Source organism: Lepidochelys olivacea (assembly GCF_965140295.1).
Source record: "Lepidochelys olivacea isolate rLepOli2 genome assembly, chromosome: 2".
Lineage (NCBI taxonomy): Eukaryota > Metazoa > Chordata > Testudines > Cheloniidae > Lepidochelys > Lepidochelys olivacea.
In genome coordinates, this window is record NC_140412.1 from 253,750,229 (window position 1) to 253,772,427 (window position 22,199).

Sequence of the window (22,199 nt, forward strand, 5' to 3'; positions counted from 1 at the left end):
AACGCATAATATGGAATAGACCAAATTCATCCACCATGCAAGAATGTCCCACTCCTCTGATATCAGTGAAGTCACACCCACTTACACCAGGTTTGAATTTGGCCTTACAGTTCTCAGACTGATTTTCCATGCATACAGCAGTTCTAGGTCTCACATCTGGTAACATTTTGTTTTTAACAAAAACATTTTGGTTGTTCTACCTAGGAATTCTCAAGTCTCTTTCTGAACTCTTTTTTGTTATTTGTAAAGCGTTTTTACAGTAGGTGTTTAATATCTCTTGTCGTACGCCTTTAATTGGTGGTGGAACATTTTGCACCTGATGTGATGCCTTGCCGTTTTCTGCTTTTGTATGTATGTCCTTTGTCGGCAAAGTCTGCTATGAATGTTTATGGGCTTCAAGCCATGAAATTCTTTACATCGCAGTTCACAGCTGCTTAAGCTTTGAGCGATTTTGAGGCTACTTAGCAGTAAACTAGCCCTCTACCACAGCAAGCACAGCTGCAGTAAATAAGTATCAACAGGGCAGATTTTAAGAGAATATACAGCAAACTACTTTTTTTTTTTAAATGAGGAAAATTAACCTTGCGGTTTAGTTAACCAAGTGTTCAATTCTAAAAACACAATTCTAGAGTGGGTTTTTTTTTTTTTTTTTGGTAAGTAAGTAAATAGAGTGATTTTGAAAAATGCCAGACTTGGAGAACGCAGTCATCTTTATCCCCAGGCAGCAGTAGTACAAGTGTCCCCTATTCCATCCCTCCATCCAAACTTGAGTAACAAACTGTATAGGTGAGATACAAGCCCAGTCACTATCAATGTTTATTGGGGCTTTGGTTTTTTGGCTGAAACTTCCAAGGAGGCTGCTAATTCAGACAGTGTTTTGTGCGATGGGGGCCATCATCCCATTAGCGATACAACCAACCCATGTCACAGCCATCTAACACTAACAACTATTGGTCATTACTGAGCTGGATCATTCTGAGATGACTATTTAGAGGTAAAACACTACTTCCTCTATTACCATAACCACCTATACTCTGCTAGATGTATGTTACTGCCTAGACCGGAGTGGGAGGTAAGAAGAGGGATATAATGAAATATGACCCCAGGCCTTAACTGGTTTGGATGCTAACCGTTTGAGTTCCTCCTCCCATCCTTCTAAAAATGTTAGCTTTTTCACTGAAGGTACGTCAACACTGCACACTCCTTTCGGCGATGTGTGGAGTACAAACACTACTCGTCCCCACTAGCAAGGGTGTAAATAGCAGCGTAGACAGTGAGGCACGGCGCAGGTGAGTAGAATTAAGGTACACCTGTACCTTGTGGGTATGCACCCTACACAGCTCTCTACACATCCAAGACGTGCCTCCCCGACATCCACCCTGCTAGTTTTAGCAGAGTAGCATCTTGCTGCTGGACTCTTTCCGTGCTGCCCCCACCCCGTCAGAGCCTTTCGTTGACATGTAGCCACACACCACAGTGTGGACTAAGCATGCTTTTCACGGCAGCACTTAGCTACACACACCTTACATGCCACTGCACGTGTGAAGTGGACACGTTGCCTCAGAGTCCAGGTCTACAGATTCAGGCTTGCGCCACGATGCTACAATAGCTATGTCGTCATTTCCCACCCACATTCCTGGGCTTCAGAGCCCAAGCCCGAATGTCGACACAGCAATTTTTTGCGCCACAGCGTGAGCCCAAGTCTGCACACCCAGGCTCTGAGACTTGCTGCTGCCCGTTTCTGCTTGCCATTTAGATGTACCGTGGGAGGGTCCCAGAGTTCAGGCTGCAGCCAGAGCTGGAATGTCTACACCACAATTAAACAACTGCACAGCCGGAGCTCCATGAGCCCGAGTCAGCTGGCACTGGCCAGCTGCAGGTGTCTAACTGCAGTGTAGACATACCCTAGCAAGTTTTCAGCTTGGTGGAATCTTCTGGACTGCTTGCATTTAGAGGACAAGAGTTGGGTGTATGTGCATGGATGTGCTCAGAAGAGGAGGGAGGATACCTGTGCATAGAAGTGGATGTAAGATACTGAAGTTCCCCAGGGAAATATATTTCTTTGTGCTGTTTACTAGAGAAGCAGAAGTGTTGGTGGGCTCTGTCTATTACTAGATTTTTGATAGCGGTGACCCAATGATCAAGTTAGTGGATGGAAACTTAGTTAGGGAGCGCCTTCTTCCTCCCCTAAAGCACTTAATCCCCTGAAACACATAGTGTGAGTCACTGTTAGAAACAACATTGGACCCAATAGAACATTAGTTTATGGCATTCCAATTTGGCAATTCCTATGCTAATACAACAATTTAGATAGGCGAGGGCCACAAACCCCAACTGAGGCTGTTTTGTTAAAAAGGAAAGGATTTTTTTTCTGTGTGAAGAGTGCTGGTTTGCAAACGGTGGGTTTCACACCACTGCATTTCAGAAAACAACGAGGGGATCTAAAGTTAGGCTCCTACAGCCAACTTTAGTTTCCCTAAAAGGGGGCTGATTTTCACAGCTGCCCAGCACCTGCAGTTCCCACCAACTTCATGTATCATTGACTCAACCACTCAACATCTCCATGCCTGTTTCCTCACCTGTAGAATAACATACCTTCGTATAGAAGCACTGGGAGACTAAACTTCCTTCATTTTTTTCAGGATCCTCTGATGGAATAATGCTATATAAATGCAATGTTTTATAATCACATTCAGCATCCTATAAGGCGTTGAAAGGTTCTCTGGTAAGCCCAATCATGACTGCTGGTGCTTAGAGGAAGGGGTGTAGAGAGAGAAGGGCACATTATAAAAATGGCTCAGGCTCCTTTCCACTCTCAAGTTGCGGACCTAAAAATTGAGGCACCCAAAATCACTCGTCACTTTTGAAAATTGAGAGCTTAGTGTCCGAGTCTGCTTGGAGCAGCAGAAAAAGACCAGCGGTCTCCAGAACGTTAGGCTCCATTCCCACTTAAAAACATTTTGATTGAGCATCAAGCTTAATGGCAGATCATAGCCCCAGCATTCTCCTCTAATGAAACCTGCAGTTTCCTATATGCCTCTCCATCATATTGTTCTGTTTATAAATCCTTGTGGTAGCAAGCTGTGCAAAATTATCTGGGTCATATAATCCAGTAGTTGTTCAGTACTTACATTAATGTATTGATTCCAAACAAAATGGAACAGAAACATGAACAAAAGAATATCGGGCTTAAAGTCCTGATGCGGTTAGATGGGAGGCTTTGCAAGCATTTTAGAGATTAGTGATGTAATAATTTATTAGTTCCTTTAAAGCTCAGGATCTGGCTAAGGAAACTAAATCATAAAACTGGATCATTAGCCTTTGGCAAATTGCCTCAGTTTCTGGTAGAGCAACCCTGCTACAAGTCAAGAAATTGTATGAACTGCTAAAAACCACCACCAAAAACAGGAAGTACATAATTTCACCCCATTCATTGTCATCAGTTGAACAAGGCCTGAAAAAGCATAAAAAGTAGATTTGTTGTTCTGCCAGCTAAGATCATTGAAGGGCAAATGAGGATCCTTGTAACTTTTACAGAAAAATATCACATAAAATCATAATGATCATCTTGGTTTGGAACTTGAAATGCTTTTCAGCCCTTTAAAATAAATGCCACAAGTGCATTCAAAACCACAGAGGGCAACTTCTAAGCCCATTTTTGGTCTTGTTTGGTCCCCCTTAGCTTGGGCTGGGTTAGAGAACTGATTGTTTCTGTATTACTTATTAAATGCAGTTTGCTATGTATTTAAATTGCAAAGGGCTTGAGAGTGCCATGAAGGCAGAGCGCTGACAAGGTTATGATACAAAGCTGCACCACCCCAGATACAGATGGGAGAAAGATTGTGGCTACAGAGGTGCAACCTCTCTCTGTGCTCCCTGCAATGCAAGGGAAATGGGTAAACTGCACATGTAGAGAGCAGTCCCTGCACTCCATCAAAAGCAGGGTCTGCAATTCTCCCTGATACCTTGAGAAAGGAGCTCAGAATATAGAGGTAGGGGAAAGACTCTTTCAACCCTCCCTGTGCACCCATGTGAATGCGAGGAACAATGTAGCCCAGTGCTAGGAAAGCTGGAGCAGAGGCAGATAGTACTGTTGTGTGTTGCTCAAATTAGAGTTCTCCTTCTTTTCTTGCCATCATGTCTCTCATATAACCAATTTACATTTGCCAGAATTCTTCTTCTGCCTCACAATGGAGAGTGATCAGATTGTACCCAGTCTTGTGAGGGTGCATGCACTGAGCATGGGAATAGCAGCCAGGAAACTTTTATCTCCCTGTTGTGAAGTGTGACCTGGAGATCTTTACTGTTTAATCTTACCTGAATGTCAAGTGTCTGTTCTCTGCACTGAATGGAATATTTTGACCGAAGTGTTGTAGATTATCCATACAAATGGATGAAAAGTAACACGGGATAAAGGGAATAGTACACTTTCCAGACATATGCCACATTTTTACAGAATTCAGAGTAACAGCCGTGTTAGTCTGTATTCGCAAAAAGAAAAGGAGTACTTGTGGCACCTTAGAGATTAACCAATTTATTTGTGCATAAGCTTTCGCGAGCTATGAAGTGAGCTGTAGCTCATGAAAGCTCATGCTCAAATAAATTGGTTAGTCTCTAAGGTGCCACAAGTACTCCTTTTATTTTTACAGAAGGTTCACAATCTCCATATGGAGCCAGAAAGTTGGAGTTTCATTTCATCCTTTCATCTCTAATGGCTGTTCCCATGTTGAAAGTAAGTTGAATCATGGAAGAAGAGGAAAGGGTAGTAAGGAACCAACAGCAGAGGTCTATGGAGTGCTTCTCAAATGTATGCTTTTGGCCTGAGAAAACTAGGAGACCTGTAAAGGAAAGGCTGAAAGCAAGAGATGTTTGGGAGCAAGAGAGATAACAAATAGAAAGAGGATGTATGGTCTTGTGAAAATCAGGAGATGGGGCTCAATTCCTGACTCTGCCACAAATGTCCTGATGACCTTGGGCAAGTCACTGGTCCAATGTGCCCATGGTGTCCAATGGAAGGGAGGGACATTGTGTAGCACAGGAGGAGCCTAGTTTCAGATGAACTTTTCAGAAGTGGTTCTGGTGAAACTGGGCCCCATTTGGGTCTGGTTGCAAAACCAAAAAGGAGGCAGATCTCTGCGTTTCATTATGACAGATTCGTATAGTTCTACTCCCAGCTTCACAGAATGGGAACCAATATAGGTAAGGATAGCAAAACAACAGCGCACAGTAAATGGCTAAATGGAAAAACACTATGTTCCATACAGTTCAGAGTCCAGCAGTGTGATGTTATCATCACAGCTGTGCACTTTCATGATAAGCTCATTTTCTAGGCCTTATAACTAAGGCTGCAATTCTGTCATGGAGGTCACAGATTCCATGACTTTCCACAATCTCCAAGACTTTCGCAGCTGCAGTGGCTGGTGCAGCTGACCCCGGGGCCAGCTGCTGGGTGCCCAATGGCCAGCCACACTGGCAGCTGCTGGAGCGGCCCTGGGGCCAGCCGCTCAGGTGTTCCCCCGGAACCAGCCTGCACTGGCTACTGCTCGGGCAGCCCAGGCAGCTGGCCCTGGGGGGGGCGCCCAAGCAGTGGTCCCGGGAGTGGCCTCTGAGCAGTGGCCACTATGGCTGGCTCCAGGGCAGCCCCTGAGCAGCAGTCCCGGGGATCGCCTGACCAATGCTCCCCAAGACCTCAGAGCAGCGGGTGGCAGGGGGCAGTCAGTCCCCATGGCCAGTGCAGAGGCTAGTCGGCCCTTGGGGGGCCCCCAGAGCAGTGATGTCCTGGGGTCTCCCAGAGCAGCAGCACCCCAGGGCTCCAGGAGCTGTTAAGTTTTGATCAGGGGTATTTATATAGTAAAAGTCATGGACAGGTCACAAGCCATTAATGTTTGTTTATTGCCCATGATCTGTCCATGACTTTTTTACTAAAAATACCCGTGACTAAATCTTAGCCTTACTTATAAGTTGCTGAACAAATTTCCTTTTGGACTGAAGCCTCTACAAGCTACTGTACAGGTAGATGTTAGTCAGAGATTTGAATGTGAGAAAATGTGAGTGGCTGGTCAAATAAACGCCCAGTAGTCACCACTAAAAAGTCAGCTTCTACTACCAGTCACCACACAGGTATCTGAGATACCACAATCTTCTCCACTGCTTAGAGGAAGAGATAACAATATGGCATATTATATATAAGCCACCTTTTTTTTTCTTCTCTTTTCCCCTGTTGTCTCCATCAAAACCTCATCCCTCTTCAACTATAGTTACCAGTCACATTCAGTGAGTTCAAGACTATAATAAAGCCCATATGGGACAAACAGTCATGTATCTGTGGTGCTATGCACATGCATAAAAAGTCCTTGCTTGCACAGCTGGAAAGCTCATACTGAAATTTCTGAAGATGAAAACTATCTTTCAAGCTGAAGCACTTGTGCAGGACATCCAAGTTCAAGGTTCAGTTCATCAGTCAGGAAAAAATACAAGGCTTATTTTAGAGAAATTCTGCCTATTTTGTCAGGGCAGATGATTTTTCTAAATTCATTTCAGTAGGGAATAGGCCTTTAAGAAAATCATTAATTCCATTCTGAATGCAATGAATAGTGGGGGGAGAAAAGAGAAGGTAACCTCTGCTGAGTCCTCTGAAAAGCTATGGATTTTTTTAAAGACAAAATCAAAACTATTATAGGCCAATTTTATCCCTTTATGTTTACATTCCTTTTGAGATGCTTGTAAAAATAATCTATTTAATATACAATGATTAAAAAGACTAATTACTAGCTAGCTTGTCTCTTTGAAACTGTCTGTGCACCTCTACTCTAATATTATGATTAAATAATGGTAGGGTGCCTTATTGACAGCTTGGGAAAGTCCATCACATTGATATTAAATAGACATAGGCCTGAACTGTAACCCTCAATCTCTGCACAGAGATACATTTTGCTATTAGGACCTACAGTCTAGTTCAAGGTTCCCAAAATTTTCTTATTGAGTACCCCCTTACAGATCTACAAGCTGGCCATGTACCCTTCTCTTTCTCATCACTGACACTTTGAGTGTTCTACTTAACACTACCTGTCTTTAGCCATCTGTCCATATTTCACTGTTAGGTACAGATATAGTTATAGTGCGAGGTATACACCCAAAAAAAACCTACTCCCAAGTCCCCTAAATTCTGAGCTCAATTAGACTGGACAGTTGTTGGGCAACTGAACCCATGCTGTACAGTGATTGGAGGTGAGGGCTCTGTACGTCAATGTCTCTGTGTATCTGTGTTCTCATTGTTGTATAAAATGTGGTAGTTAATTTATTTCAAGATGTACCAAATTTCCACAGTTTTAAAGCTTCGTCTGAGTAGCCTATTATGAAAGTGCAATAAATAAAATAATTAATAAATAAAATCCACCTTTACACAATTTCTCCCACGTACCCCCTCCCCCGAGATTTCTTGCATACTCACAGGAGTACATGTACCACAGTTTGGGAACCTGTGGTCTAGTTGACAGTTCATTCCATGATTGCTGAATCCAGGACAGGACTTAGGGAGGCCTTGTAAGCTGTCATGTTGCCGGACAAGCTCTTAGTTTGGGAGTCAGAGTGCCAGCAAGAACTACAGGATATGTCTGTATCCAGCAGCTCCAAGAAAGAATTGCCTTTATATTTGTCACAACAGAGTTGTATATCTTGACTACTATGAGTCTGAGAGGGGGAAAAAATGGGGCCTGGCTCTAAACAGGCCAGCTGAGGGAATTATTGGACACCTGATAATTTAGATCTTGCTCTGCAGGAAGATCAGGCCAACAGGTCTTTAGATTTCTTCAGCACTACAGAGCTATGTGCTACTGTCCCAGTTTTAAGTAAATTAAAAGAAGGGGAAATATGCCTATGTAGTGCATCCAGTTGTGCAGGTAGTAACAGTCCTAATTTTTGTAGCAATCAGGGGGGAGGGAGGCTATCTAGACATGGGGACGTATTATTACAGAAGTCTTTGCATATGTGTAGCACCTCCTCACAAGGGAGAGAGGTTCAACTAAATCTTCTGAATGAGTTTGGAAGTTTGGCAGAAGTAGCTTATCTAAGGAGGACTGCATTTGAAAATGAGGCTTAAGACCTCAGAGGGATGTGTTTGCGTAAAAGGTAGCAATTCCTTCAAAAATCATACTATTATCATTCACGATGTTACCTTCTGAGTTCCTTAGGACAGGTGATAGCCCTCAGCTCTGAAGGACCAGCCATGAGATTAGCAGAAAAATTACTTGGTCTGTCAGAAAGATCAGGGACACTTCCCCATATAGCTGTTCAATGTTTTATTCATGTGGGTAAAATATTTAATTCCAAGCAAAGTCTTTTACATTTTATTTGGCTTCTGGCTCTACTGTGATTTGCCTTCCACATTCAAGATTCAGGGATCACTGCCTCTCTGCACCCTCAGGGGCGCAAGTCATCCCCAAAAGAGGCAATGAAAAGACAGGACACTGAGGCACAGAGTAAGTGTCTTTCCCCCCTCCTCCTCCCCAAAGGTCTCACTGGAAGTCTGTAGCAGAGTTGGGGAATAAACCCAGGTCTCCTGACACCTAGTCTGGTGCCTTAAGTACATCACTTCTTCATACTAAGTAAGTCCCCTTGTCACTTACTCTCCCTTTAAGTATGAGGTGTCTGGAAATCTTCAATTTACAATGAAGAATGTTTCAAATTAGTCAATCAATTTCATGAAACTTCAATGCATTTATTTTCTATTACTTGTCTGGTCTTTCATAAGGCAGTGTTCTTACTTGTATTTCTTATTCTTGTTTTATCCTGATCACTCTATACTATCTCTCGGTATATTAACAGTCAGTTCTATTATCTGAGCCATTAAGATCAGCCATTAACTTTTTTTCTTTCTCAACTATATCTCAGTATGTTCAGAATCTCTTTATTCAGAGTCCCTGGAATTACCACTCACTAATATTTGAGTACTAACCCTTTGAGTATACTTAATTCATCTTTAAAATTAACTGTTATTTTTTCAGCTGGTTATGTGTTTGTTACTTATATAAGTTTGGCTGTTTGCATCTCGGTTATATCAGTTGGTTTCTTGTATATGTCTTGTGTGTGCATTTTATATATACATACCATCTAATCTGTGTGTGAATACTTATAGAATACATATAATGATTTTATTTCAGCTGATTTATTGGTATAGCTGTCAGTCTCTTGAATTTTACTTCCGACAACCCCTTAAGAATGATTTTTAAATGACTTTTTATCAGCCATATCATTAATGGCAGATTTCTGAAAATTGTTTAAACTTCTGATCTGAGACAAGAAAACAGGAGCTCAATAGATGTGTGAAAGTATCCTCTTCATGTATCGGTGAGTCATTTATTGGCTACAAGTATGATCTCAGTTAGCTATTAGCTACAGTAGCTGTTTCTATTTTCCTCCCTGTTACTGCAGTTGTTAACAGCCTTCTCAAGATTCCATGTGACCCCCATATGTGTGGTAGGAGGTTTGCTGAAACCCAGTCTCTTTTAGTCTATGAATTACTTCCACTGTTACAATGGCACACAGGAGCTTCTCTGAGTTTGAGGTTCCAATGAACCCATAATGTCACAGTGAACTACAGGCAAAACAGTCAAGTAATTAAATGAGTTTTGCATGGTTTGGGTGCAAAACTGCAAATCATCCATATTTGCACCAAACTAGTGTATCCCTTTTCAGGAGTCTGATTTCTCTTGCGTACCTCAAGTTTCACCTCACTTAAAAAATATGTGCTTACAACATCAGACATAAAAATACAAAAAGGTGTCACAGCACATTATTACCGAACAATTGCTGACTTTCTCATTTTTACAATATAATTATAAAATAAATCAAAAGGAATATAAATATTGTACTTACATTTCAGTGTATAGTATATAGAGCAGTATAAACAAGTCATTGTCTGTATGAAATTTTAGTTTGTACTGACTTTGTATGCTTTTTATGTAGCCTGCTGTAAAACTAGGCAAATATCAAGATGAGTTGATGTACCCCCTGCAAGACCTCTGTGTACCCCCAGGGGTACACATACCCCTGGTTGAGAACCACTGGAATAGAAGATATTACCACACCTACTCTCTCTCCACATGAACAAGGACAGCAGAATTTAACCCTACTCAGTTCTAGAGCTTGGGAAAACAATGATTAAGGGGAACCAAGTGATCATGCAGAGGTATTTAAAGGAGGGATAATACTGAGTTTGAGTGGTAAAAGAAAGTATAAAAAGTAGTAATGGGATGAAATTGAGCAAATACAAATATAAGCTGAATAGAAGCAAAAATGTTAATAAAGGGCAAGATCAATTAGGCTGCAGAACAGTCTCACAGTGAGAGTGACACAAGAAACAATCCTTCACTACATGAGTATATTCACAGCACAACTGGACAAAGTACTGGACAAGGCTGCATGCCAGTCAGATCTATGGACTAGAGGATCTAAACTATCTTTTCCATCTCTAGTTCTCTCTAAATCTACGAATGTTGTTGTTTCTGGGGAAGGAGAAAAACAATAGCTCAAAATGTACAATAAATCAACTAAGATCTTAAGCAGTAATTTTGTTAATTACGGAAGGTCACAACTGTAATTATGCTACATTGTTTATTTTATTGCTGGTGCCTCATTTTCTAGTAGGTCAACTCCTAATTCAATTGAGCCAACTTCCACCCATCAGTCATTTACTTTTTTACATTCATGTACTATAATGCTGGAGATTTGTTTGCAGGCCTTTTTGCTCAAAGATTTGCATATGTCCACAAATACAACAATATATAATAATTTCTTCCCCACATCCTTACAGTTAAAAGTTCAGTTTTCAATGACTATTGGGTAATGTTTCTGATTCTATTTATTCTTTTTCAGTTTAATCATAATTTTCTTTGCCCCATGTTCTTCAGTCTTGCTTAACATGTGCTTGCCAGCCAAGTCCCCCAAAGATGGTCATGTATGGTCTCTGAATCTCTTATATTGTTGCAAGTGGAGCACACAATCACAACAATAATCTCCTAAATATGAGCATCTTCTGCCTGAATGATGCACCTCAGAATGTTTCCCATTTAGGTTTGTCACCATGCATTAGCAATGTCCAGTAGTGCAGACATTCCTGCACTGACTGGCTAACTATTTCTTCTACCAGTCAAGTTTCTGCTGCTGTCTTTCAGGACCTTCATTCATGTCTCTAATACTTAGTTTGCCTCTAGGGTATGGTCTACATTGCAGCTAGGAGATGTGATTCCCAGAGCGAGTAGACAGACTCGCACTAGCTCTGCTTGAGCTAGCGTGCTAAAAATAGCAAGGTGGACTTTGCCGCATGGCTCAGATCAGCCACTAACCCCCCGGGTCTGAGCTCAGGTGGTTAACCCACGCTACCACCTGTGTCACAACATTCACACTGCTCTGTTTAGTGTGCTAGCTCAAGCTGAGCTAACGCAAGTCGTCTACCCGCTCTGGGAATCACACCTCCCAGCTGCAGTGCAGACATCCCCTGAGGCATCTCTGATCATCCCCCACAACCCTCTCCAGTCCCAGTGATATGCTCAGGGATACCCCTTGCACAGGACCTTAGGTGAAGGGCACAGCTGAACTCTGCAGTGCTGGCCCTGCTCAGTGGAGGCTCTGGAGCTGCAGCCTGACAGGGCCAAAGCACCGCCCTTGACTGCCCAGCAGTTGGTTTCCAGGGATGCAATGGTTGTTGCTGCCCAAAGGTGGCAATGAAGGGAGCTGCGTCCCCAGGCCCAGAGTGCCCGGAGTGGTGCGGGGGACTGAAACCCCCACCCAGGGGAGTTGCTGTCCAATAAACACCCACAAAGAGCTTCGTGGCCAGACTCCCAATGCTGTGGAGCAGACCCTCTTGTTCTATGCAAAAATACTGGTTCTTGGGGGGGGGGGGGGCGGTTCAAGGGACATGAATTGCCTGAGGGGGACACAGCAATAAAAGGGTTGGGAACCTCTGCCCTACAGGGCTTATTTACAGTCACAGTTAGTCAGGTGTGGGCCAGATCCAAAGTCCACAGACATCAGTGGAAAGAGTCCCATTTACTTCAACAGGCTCTGGATCAGGCTCTGTGGGCTCACAGATTTTTTCCATATATCTTGCGGAACAAATTCCTCCCTGAATTACACTCTTGTTCTATTCCACTGATCACAACATGGCCCTGTGGTATTTTCCCATTAATAAGTACATTAAGAACATAAGAACGGCCGTACTGGGTCAGATCAAAGGACCATCTAGCCCAGTATCCTGTCTTCTGACAGTGGCCAATGCCAGATGCCCCAGAGGGAATGAAAAGAACAGGTGATCATCAAGTGATCTATCCCCTGTCACCCATTCCCAGCTTCTGGCAATTAACTACTCTTTACTCATTAATTACTCTTGTTACAACTTTACTATTCCATGGTATTGTCTCAGAGCTCTCAGGCACACGGTGCATTTTGTTCAAAAATTTAATGTGTTCAAAAATTTAATTCAGCACACCCAGAGAGGCTGAAAGGCCAGATATGTAAGTGAGCTGGTTGCAGAGATGGAAGGAGCCAGGGCAGATTATGTCAGAAGGAAGCCAGGACAGTCCGAGACATACACAATAAGGAGAAAGAGGATGTTAGGATGATAGTGGAAGGAGACTCAGGATAATTGGGATAGGAAACAGTGCAATCTAATATTCTGGGAGTTAAGAGACTTGGTTTACAATCCTAGTTCTGCCATAGACTGTCCTTGTGACCCTAGATAATGTACTTAACCACGGCTTCCCCATTTATGAAAGGGGGGAAATAATTAATAATCCTTCCCAATCTCACAAGGGTTCGGTGGGGGTTTAGATGATGCATAAACAACACGTTGAGAGGCTTGGGTGAAAAGCACCATAGACGCTAAAATACAGAATTCTCAGTACCCACATAGAAATTTCCATCTGGACTATGCTGAACAAATACTAACTAATTACACAAGTAAAACATATTATTGTTATAATTATTCTAAGCTTCAGAAAAGTATCCACACTTTCAAACACTTATCTCAACTCAGCTGAACCCTTTAAAGTCTGTTCAACATTAATATTTTCCTGTTTAACTACCTGGGCCTTCAAAGAATCCATGAACTCAGGAGGGTCAGGACTATGTCAGATGCCTCCTCTACCTTTCAGTATTCACCTTCTGCACCAGATTTAAACAAATTACTGCTGCAAGACCCAGGACAGCTCAAGAGTTTAAGCTTCACAACTTGAAATTCTAATGTCTCTCCTCGGTACGTACAGAGGAATCTGCATTTCAAATTGCATTTACTAAGTACTTGCAGTTCTTCTTCAGAATCTATTATTAATCTGACACAGAATTTTGCAGTTTTCAGAGTAACAGCCGTGTTAGTCTGTATTCGCAAAAAGAAAAGGAGTACTTGTGGCACCTTAGAGACTAACCAATTTATTTGAGCATAAGCTTTCATGAGCTGTGAGCTGTAGCTCACGAAAGCTTATGCTCAAATAAACTGGTTAGTCTCTAAGGTGCCACAAGTACTCCTTTTCTTTTTGAGAATTTTGCAGTGTTTCTGCATTCAAATTCTTGCATAATGTAGAAGATACGAAATTTGACTGACCCAATGGCTCTCACTGCTTTATTATCTTTTATAGCAATAGCAGATTTACACAGCATTCTTTCTTTAGAAGGCTCATTAGTTAGCATGCCAATAAAAAAATTATTGAGATTGCCTGCCACCTTCTGTAGTAAACACTTTCCATTTGTTCTGTCTCATTTTCTTTGCAAAATTCTTCCAAAAGTCCCTGTAGAGTCTATACTGCTGTCTAAAAATAGGACCACCTTTGTTGTGCAGTTTAATCTGTTAAATTATGTTGTATTCTAAAAAGTGAATCTGTTAAAGTAGCATTGTGGTGTTTCATACCATCCCCCAGGGCCTGACCTCAAGCTTACTGAAATCAATGAGTCTTTCCATAAAGGTCAATGGGTTTTGGATCAGGCTTCAACGAGTTCCATATCAAACTTCTTTAGCTTACATGTCAAAATAAGATTTTTCTCATCATTGCAAACTCAGTCTGAGATCTGCAAATCAGGCTATGCTCTACCTGCCTCTGAAATCACTGCCAGTAATAAAAATTCTGCCATCAGTAAAATAACAAACTAGAAATGCAGACAACAATTTTGTGTGTTCTACATACGTTATAATATAATGCAGCATCATCGTCCATAGCTATATTGGCTCTGCAGCTTTAAGGGTAGTGTAGACTTTTTCTTGTCAGTAAAGTCTGCAGATGAGAGATACAAATAGTAGTTACTAAGGCTAGTTGAACATTCCCCAATGAAACTTTTTTTGACAGAAAATTGGATTAATTGATTGAATTAACTGGATTGAATAATTTTTTTCACAAAAAGTGTCTCTTCTGCAAACAATTTTGATTTTTCATTGGAAAAAATGAAATTCTAAATACCAAAATATTTCAGTCAAAACCCAGAAAGTTTAGATTTGGAAATGCCACTGTGGTGCCCCATGGGAGCTACAGTTCAATTGCCTCATGTCCCGTTCTACTCTAGGGGCGGGGCTACATCTCCCATGAGGCACAATGGACAGGATCTCCCATGATGCACTGCCTTGCATCTTCAAGAGGAGAGACTGTGGTGCACCATGGAAGATGTAGTCTGACCAGGAAGCCTGGCTCACAGAAGAGAATGGGGGCATGAAGCACCTGAATGACCATTCCAAAGAGTCCCCGTGGCAGTATTTCCAAATCAAAAAACTTTGGGTTTTGGCCCAAGTTTTCAGTATTTGAATTCCTTCTGGAAAAAATCAAAATGTTCCAACAATAAACCCCACTTTTTTGACCATCTCGATTAGATATGAATAAAATGGTGACACTTCTAAACAGTAACTTTTACCACTACACCAGAATCATTTTTGTTTCTTTGGGTGTTAAGTGCCCTCTGTTCCCATTGATTTCAGTAGAAACTGAGGATGTTCAATGCCTTGCAGGAGATGCTCAATGTCTTGCAGGACTGGAATCTTTCTTTTACAGTGCTTTGTCTATTTTTTTTTTATTTCAAGAGCTACAGTACCTGTTTTAGGATTGTTCTTTATTTTCAGACTGAAAACATCTTCCTCTCCACCTCAGTTCTGCAAAGCTATTGAAGTTTCACAACATGTTCCCATGAATTCCCAAATACAATATGTTACCATGTTGTCTGTCTTGTAAGTATCAAACAGTAACATCAGGGAAATACATGTTGTTGCACTTCTCTAATGGCATGGCAGATGGTGATACTCTGATTCATACAGGCTGAACACTAGCACTGGTTGGGAATTTTCCACTGAAATGTTTTGGTTTGTTTATTTGTTTTGTTTTAGTGACAAACACAGTTTCTCCAAAATCACTATTTTGCAAAAATGTTTCCATTTTCCATCAGGAAAACTGAAATGAAACATCTTGATTTGTCAAACCAAATCAAAATATTACATTTGGATCACTTTGACATTAAAGCTTCGTGGCAGTTGTAAAGTTTAAGTGTCTCATTCCCCTATTCTTCTCTGTCTCCTTGGATGGACAGCATTTCCTATGATGCACCATAGTTGTCTCTCTGGTTAAACTGACAATGGAGTATGTTGTATGAGTCACGTGTTGAGTGTGCACCAGGGGAAATGTAGTCCAGCCAAAGGAGAATGGGGGCATGAGATTTCAGAACTATATCTTCCATGAGGCACTGCAGGAGGCTCAAAGAGACACAGATTAATGGCGAACCAAACCAAAATTAACTGTGTTGATTCCATTGAACAACCTGGAATGAAACTCTATGATTTGGGAATGTTGAAATGTTTCTTTACAGTTGGATGCAGAATTTCTTGACATTTCTGAACCAAAATGATTCTGACCTTTCTATTCTGTGAAAAATTTTGAAATGTTGTCCCAATTTGGGATTTAGACAAATTTAAAAATATGAGACTTTCCTTTGGGACAAAAGTATTGCTGTCAAACCAGCTCTACACACCTTGAGCACTGTTTCCTCTAAGCTGTGTGCATTTGCGCACGCACACAGATCCTAAACCCTGCGCATACGGCGAAACACTGCACGCACCAAAATGTGCACAGAAGAAATATATTGCGCACACGGCCTGTCAAAAATTAGAGGGAACATTGACCTTGAGTATCTGTTCTTCTTCCATGCTCCCACAGTACCTGCCAAAGCCTGTTCATTGCATAGTGTATTAGGATACACAGTCATTTAAAACACTTATTTTTAACACTGAGGGTGATTAACACTTCCCTTGGTGTTTTATTCCAATAGTTAGATTCCACTACCAATGGGCCAGTGGGAGCTGTGAAGATGGAGCCGCCTCCCTCCACCCCCCCGCCAGGGGCACGCAGAGACATGTCAGCAGCCTCTTCTGGGAGTGGCGTGGGGCCAGGGCAGGCATGCAGCCTGCTGAGCCCTGCTGCGCTGCCGGCTGGGAGCCACCTATGGGAAGCGCCTCCCAGCCAGAGCCTGCAGCTCGCACCCCCTCCCGCACTCCACCCTCATGCCCCAGGTCAGAACCCCGTCCTGCCCCCAAACTCCCTTCCAGACCCCACAACCCCTCCTGCAACCCAATCACCTGCCCCAGCTCACAGCCCCCTCCTGTTTATATTCAAATTCAAACAGCAGAAGTCACATTAAAAGTATTAGTGAGAGTAATAACTTTAATATGTTCAATTATTAGTTGGTAAATTCTAACTCTACAAGTAGCTTTGCATGTGATGCGGCTCTCGAAATATTTTGGTCAAAGACAAAACCAAAAAAATGGCTCCTCTTCTTTGAAAGGTTGCCGTCCCCTGGATTAGATGACCAAATACTTCTTTTTTTTTTTTTTTTAACTTTAAAAATCTATGAACACAAGTGTGCTTTCGACACCCATAGCACACAGTAAAGTAAAACTTGCCCACCTCTACTAACGTGCACCTTAAAAAATAATTTTTGGATGCACAACTACATTTAAAAAAAAAGTCATGGTGGCATAGTGCTTGTTGCCATGTATTATATTTCGTATGTGGCTAAGGCTAATTTTATACTGCAATGATATGCAACAGACACCACGACAGGATTTCCAAGTCAGGGGACCTTGGGACGTAAAACCCTTTAACCAGTCAGCTGAAGGAATCGATCACTTTGTCGTGCCTTGTTTATTCAGCCCATTTAGAGTTGCTCCATCAAAGCCTAAATTTGGCTCCTGAAAATTATTGTGCAGAGGATAAGTTGGAACTGTTTATTTTTTAATTGTTGGAAACACAGCATGATTTTGTTATTTATTAATAAGCCTCAGTGATCTCCGTATTCCACCCATTTCAAAGCCAGTTTCTAGTCTGTCACATGCTGATCTGTGTGACCTTCTTCCTGGGAAATGTACATTTCTTATGGGTAACATTTTCCTGGAAGCACAAGGTATTTCATACTATTCATGCCTATTTCTAATTTCTCACTGGCTCTCTCTTATCAGACTGAAGAGGATGTGCCACTTCTGCTACATTTGCAAACAACGCTGCTTCAGGTCTCTCCTCTTTCGGATCCACAACATACAAGAACAGAACATTCTGCTTTTATTCATTCCAATTTTCAGCAGTTTACTTAGAAGCTTAACTTTTGTGGCGGCTTTATTTTCTCCCCCCCCCCCCACAGAGGTGGATAAATTGCAGCCCACAGGCCACATCTGGCCCACTGGGACCCTCCTGCCTGGTCCTTGAGCTCCCGGCTGGGAAGGCTAGCCCCCAGACCCTCCCCTGCTGTCCCTCCTCCCCTGCAGCCTCAGCACTCTGGGTGGCAGGGCTGCAAGCTCCTGCCGGGCAGCGTGGCTGTGAGAGCTGCTGGCCTGCCCCGGTGCTCTCGACAGCATGGCTGGCTCCGGCCGGGTGGTGCGGCTGCCAGTCCTGGTGCTCTGAGAGGCATGGTAAAGGGGGGGGGGCTAAATAAGGGACAGGGGATCCCGGGGGGCAGTCAGGGAACAGGGAGCAGGGGTGGTTGGATAGGCGTGGGAGTCCCAGGGGGCCTCTCAGGGGGCGGGGGTGTGGACAGGGGTTGGGGCAGTCAGGGGCCAGGGAGCAGGGGAGGTTGGATAGAGGATGGGGTCCCAGGAAGGGGCGGTCAGGGGCGAAGGAGCAAGGGGGGTTGGATGGCTCGGGAGTTCTGAGGGAGGCAGTCAGGGGGCAGGAAATGGGAGAGGGAGGACGGGGGCAGGGGCCAGGCTGTTTGGGGATGCACAGCCTTCCCTACCTGGCTCGCCATAGTTTCGGAACCCCGATGTGGCCCTCAGGCCAAAAAGTTTGACCACCCCTGCCCCAACACCTAACACATCATGTTATACTTTGAATAAGGAAGACTCTGCACAGTGATCTTGTGAATTCAAAACCCTTAGCTAAACACCCGTCTGTTCTCTTTTACACTCAAGCTTTGTCTACGCTATGCACCTTTTAGCGACACAGCTGTGCTGCTACAGCCGTGCTGCTAAAAGGCGCACAGAGTAGCTGCTGTTTGTTGGCAGGAGAGAGCTCTCCCGCTGACGAAGCGCTGTTCGCATCAGCGCTGTTCGTCGGTAAAACTTTTGTCATCTGGGGGGAGGGGGAGGAGTGGTTTTTAACACCCCTGAACAACAAGTTTTGCCGACAAAATTCCCGTGTAGACAAAACCTTAGACTTCATCATCATCTCTCTCTGCCAAGAGACAGCACTCCAAACTGTAAGCGAAGGGTTCCTATTCCAGGTGCTAAGAATAACCTGCATTGAATGTTAGCTCCCATTTTGTACGGCCAGAGTAAAGAAGCAAAGGTTGGTCCATTTTATTAAGAATTAATGATACTTACTTTATCATCAGCCTATTGTGAAAGTCAAATCTGAGTTCTAGCATACTTTATAACAGTGACACAAGTTGATCCTGCAAACATACATATGGATAATGTGGTTCAGATGAACCGTCCCATTGATTGCAAGGTTTCAGTGTTTGCAGGACTGGGGCCTAGGATAGTAATATTGTCTTGGTAAACAAAGTGGATTTCTCTCCAGTCCACACACACCTATACTAGAGCCATGCCTCAACCCTCTACTCAGACAAAACCCCCATTGAAAACAATGGCTATTTTGCCAAAGTCAGGAGTTCAGTATTTAAACAGCAACAGATGAAAATAGTTTCTGTACCCAGAAGTACATTTCTAGAATCCATGAGAATTGTAGTCATTCAAAAGGCAGTTTACATAAGCACGGCATTCTAGTGTGACAAATAGCTGCTTATTGTCACCACCTGTATTCAAAGCTTCAGAGGTTATAGAAATCCAGCTGTGCCACTCAAAGGAAAAAAACAACTTTGAAATAATGTTTACGTATCGACCACATTTTGCCAGAATCCACCTTCAATAGATTACAGAGAAAGGAGAATGGCAAAGTTACCCTGCGTAACCTCTTCCTGCCTGCATCAGGAGGATGGCTAGAAACAGCATGGCCCTAGGCTGACCTCAAAACTCAGAGGCTGAGGGAACACTTATGTAACGGAAAACAACCCTAAGAAACACAACAATGAGCCAGCTGAGAAGAAAAACAAAACTGTGTCAGTAATGGTTAATCATGAATACAACCTCATTGATTTTCGTAACGATACTTCACTTCAGTTTGGCCATGAGATTACTAGATCCACAGTTTCACTAAAGGGCCAATCCTTCAAGGTGCCCAGTGTCTCCTGAGACCCTTATCTCTCATTGAAGTCCATGCTCATCACCTCACAGGATTGATCCCGAAGCAATATGGGAGGGGAGACTCAGCAGCCCATTGAGCATCGTACTGAAATCTACTGCTACTGAATTGAGTTCGGGGCATGCTGTTTTGTTTTCACCTGAGTCAACCATGTCTAAAAAAAGTCTCAAGAACAATACAGAATTCAGAGAGTCGAATGGTTGCCGTATCCTTCAGATGTTCGAGAGGAGACTCACACCTCCTGTTCCCTGTACTTTAATATATGCTTTTGGCAACCTAGTGATATTGGAAGGAACAAACCTACTAGAAATAAAAAGGAATAATTTTAGGGTTGCCAACTTTCTAAAAGCTGAAAACTGAATACCCTTGCCTCGCCCCACCTCTTCCCCTGAGGCCCTGCCCCCCATCCACTCCTCTCCCCCTTCCTCCATTGCTCGCTCTCACCCCCCATTGCTCAATCCCCCACCTTCCAGGACTGACCTGCTGCCTTCAGTGCCGGACTGGCAGGAGCTGACGTGGAGCCTGTCCACCTGCCCAGCTGGGGCACGACAGGGGCCAGTTCCTGGAGCAAGGGGCTAGGACAGGGAGGGGTTGGTCCCCAAAGCAATGGGCTGGGGAGCAGTCAGTCCCCATACTGAGGGGCTGGGGTGGGGAGGGTTCGGTCCTCGTACTGAGGGGCTAGGGCAGGGAGGGGTCAGACTTGGTCCACGTAGCGAGGGGCCAGGGCTGGAGCAATCAGGGCACAGCGCGGATTGGTCCCTGGAGCAAGAGGCTGGAGAAGGGTCAGACTCGGTCCCCGTAGCAAGGCGCCAGGGCTGGGGCAATTGGGGCACAGCAGGGGTCAGTCCCCAGAGCAAGGAGTGGGGAGGGGTCGGATTTGGTCCCCATAGTGAGGGGCCAGGACTGGGATAATCAGGGCATGGTGGGGCAGAAGGGGGGATGAACAGGATCCCCTCGCCCGGGGAGCAGCACCCATCTCTTGGAGCCCAGTCCAGAAGCCAGCCGCTGCTCCCTGTTAGGTGTCAACAGCTGAGCAGAGAGCAACTCCTCCATGTGGCTCCAGCTGTTCTTCCAACCCCCACCCCCGCAGCGGCAGAGGCGAGTTACTGCAACCAACCAGACTTTTAGCATCCCATCAGCTGTGCTGACTAGATGCTGCCAGGTTCCGTTTTCGACCAGATGTTCTGATCGAAAACTGGACACCTGGCAACCCTAGATAAATTGCTAAAGAATAATAATCACTATTTATATTATGGTAGCACCTAGAGTCCCTAACTCAGATTGGAACCCATTGTGCTAGGTGCTGTACAAATGTATAAGATTTGTCCATGCCCTGAAGAACTTAGACTCAAAACAGACAAGATAGACAAAGAATGGGAGAGAAACAGAGGTCCAGAGAAGTCAAGTGACTAGCCCAAGGTCAGTGATAGAACCCAGGTCTCTAGAGTCCTATTCCAGTGTCCTACCATTACCCACCTTGCCTCTTGATTTCGAGTGTGATTCTTCCCCACACCATTTCTGGCAATTGCTATAAATGTAGGGTCCATTTCTCCTCCCACTGAAATCTCCTCAATTTCCACAACACAGAATACAATCCTAAATGATTCTTTAAAAACTTCTTATGTGACAACGAAAAGGAGAGAATGGAAGAGTTTGGCGTGAGGCGGGAGAATGAATTTTTATTTTAGAGCTCCCACAAAATGTGTGAGAGAGAAAGGGGCTCTCTCTTGCCTACTTTTACTTGATTAAATTAAATGTGCATTGAACAGCACCTTGCATTAGTCCGTTGGTTTTCTCAATCACTCATCACTCTGATTAATACCACCAGAGAGGCTGTGTAAGTTTTAATCATACAGTGCTGTCACTTGCAGAAGGCAGTTTGTTAGTAAATAGCTGTAATTTTACGAAGGGGCTGCGGGGTACCGTAATTCTCCAAATACCATGCAAGATTAACAGTGCAGCTGTTTTGTTAGCAGCAGCCTAGGTATGATAACCATGTCGGAAGACAGCAGCAATGGTATGGGATTGTCATGCAGCGGCACTGCCCAATGTCAACTCAACCTTAAAAGGAAAAAGAAAAAAATAAATGGGGTTAGCATGGAAGAGCAGAGATGAGAGCAATGATCGTAAGTGATCCAAAAGCTATAAGTCCCTCTATGGCTTTGATAACTTTAAATAATCCATTGGCATTTTTATAGCTAGAGAGGTCTGAGATTTTTAACAATCTAAACAACCCACTATTACAAAACTAAACATTACTTAAAACATGGATGGCTCATTCCCTCTCTTGCACCTGTTAGCCACAGTGAAGTGTAACAATCTACCACCCTGGCTGGGAACATTTTTTTCGTATCATGTCTCTATGGGCAGAAATGTGACTGGCACAGTTTCTAGGCTACTATCGCATTCTTTCATGCAAATTAAAACAAAATATCACTGGGACTCAGGAGACCTGGAGCCTATTCCTGGCTCTGCCACTAGCCTACTGCA

The 22,199-nt window shown here is 43.4% G+C and overlaps 1 protein-coding gene across 6 annotated transcripts in view; it reads right to left on the reverse strand.

Annotated features, from left to right (window-relative positions):
* The window catches only part of DPP6 (dipeptidyl peptidase like 6), a 787,036-nt gene that overhangs the window by 476,140 nt on the left and 288,697 nt on the right, over window positions 1–22,199 (reverse strand). For 2 of the 6 annotated variants that reach the window (XM_084618430.1, XM_084618429.1), the window contains exon 2: window positions 14,172–14,258. The exons of the other annotated variants lie outside the window; for them this stretch is intronic. In XM_084618430.1, coding sequence (XP_084474556.1) covers window positions 14,172–14,201 — 30 coding nt within the window. In that variant the 5' untranslated portion in view covers window positions 14,202–14,258. The remainder of the gene's footprint in view (window positions 1–14,171; window positions 14,259–22,199) is intronic. 6 annotated transcript variants of the gene reach the window in all.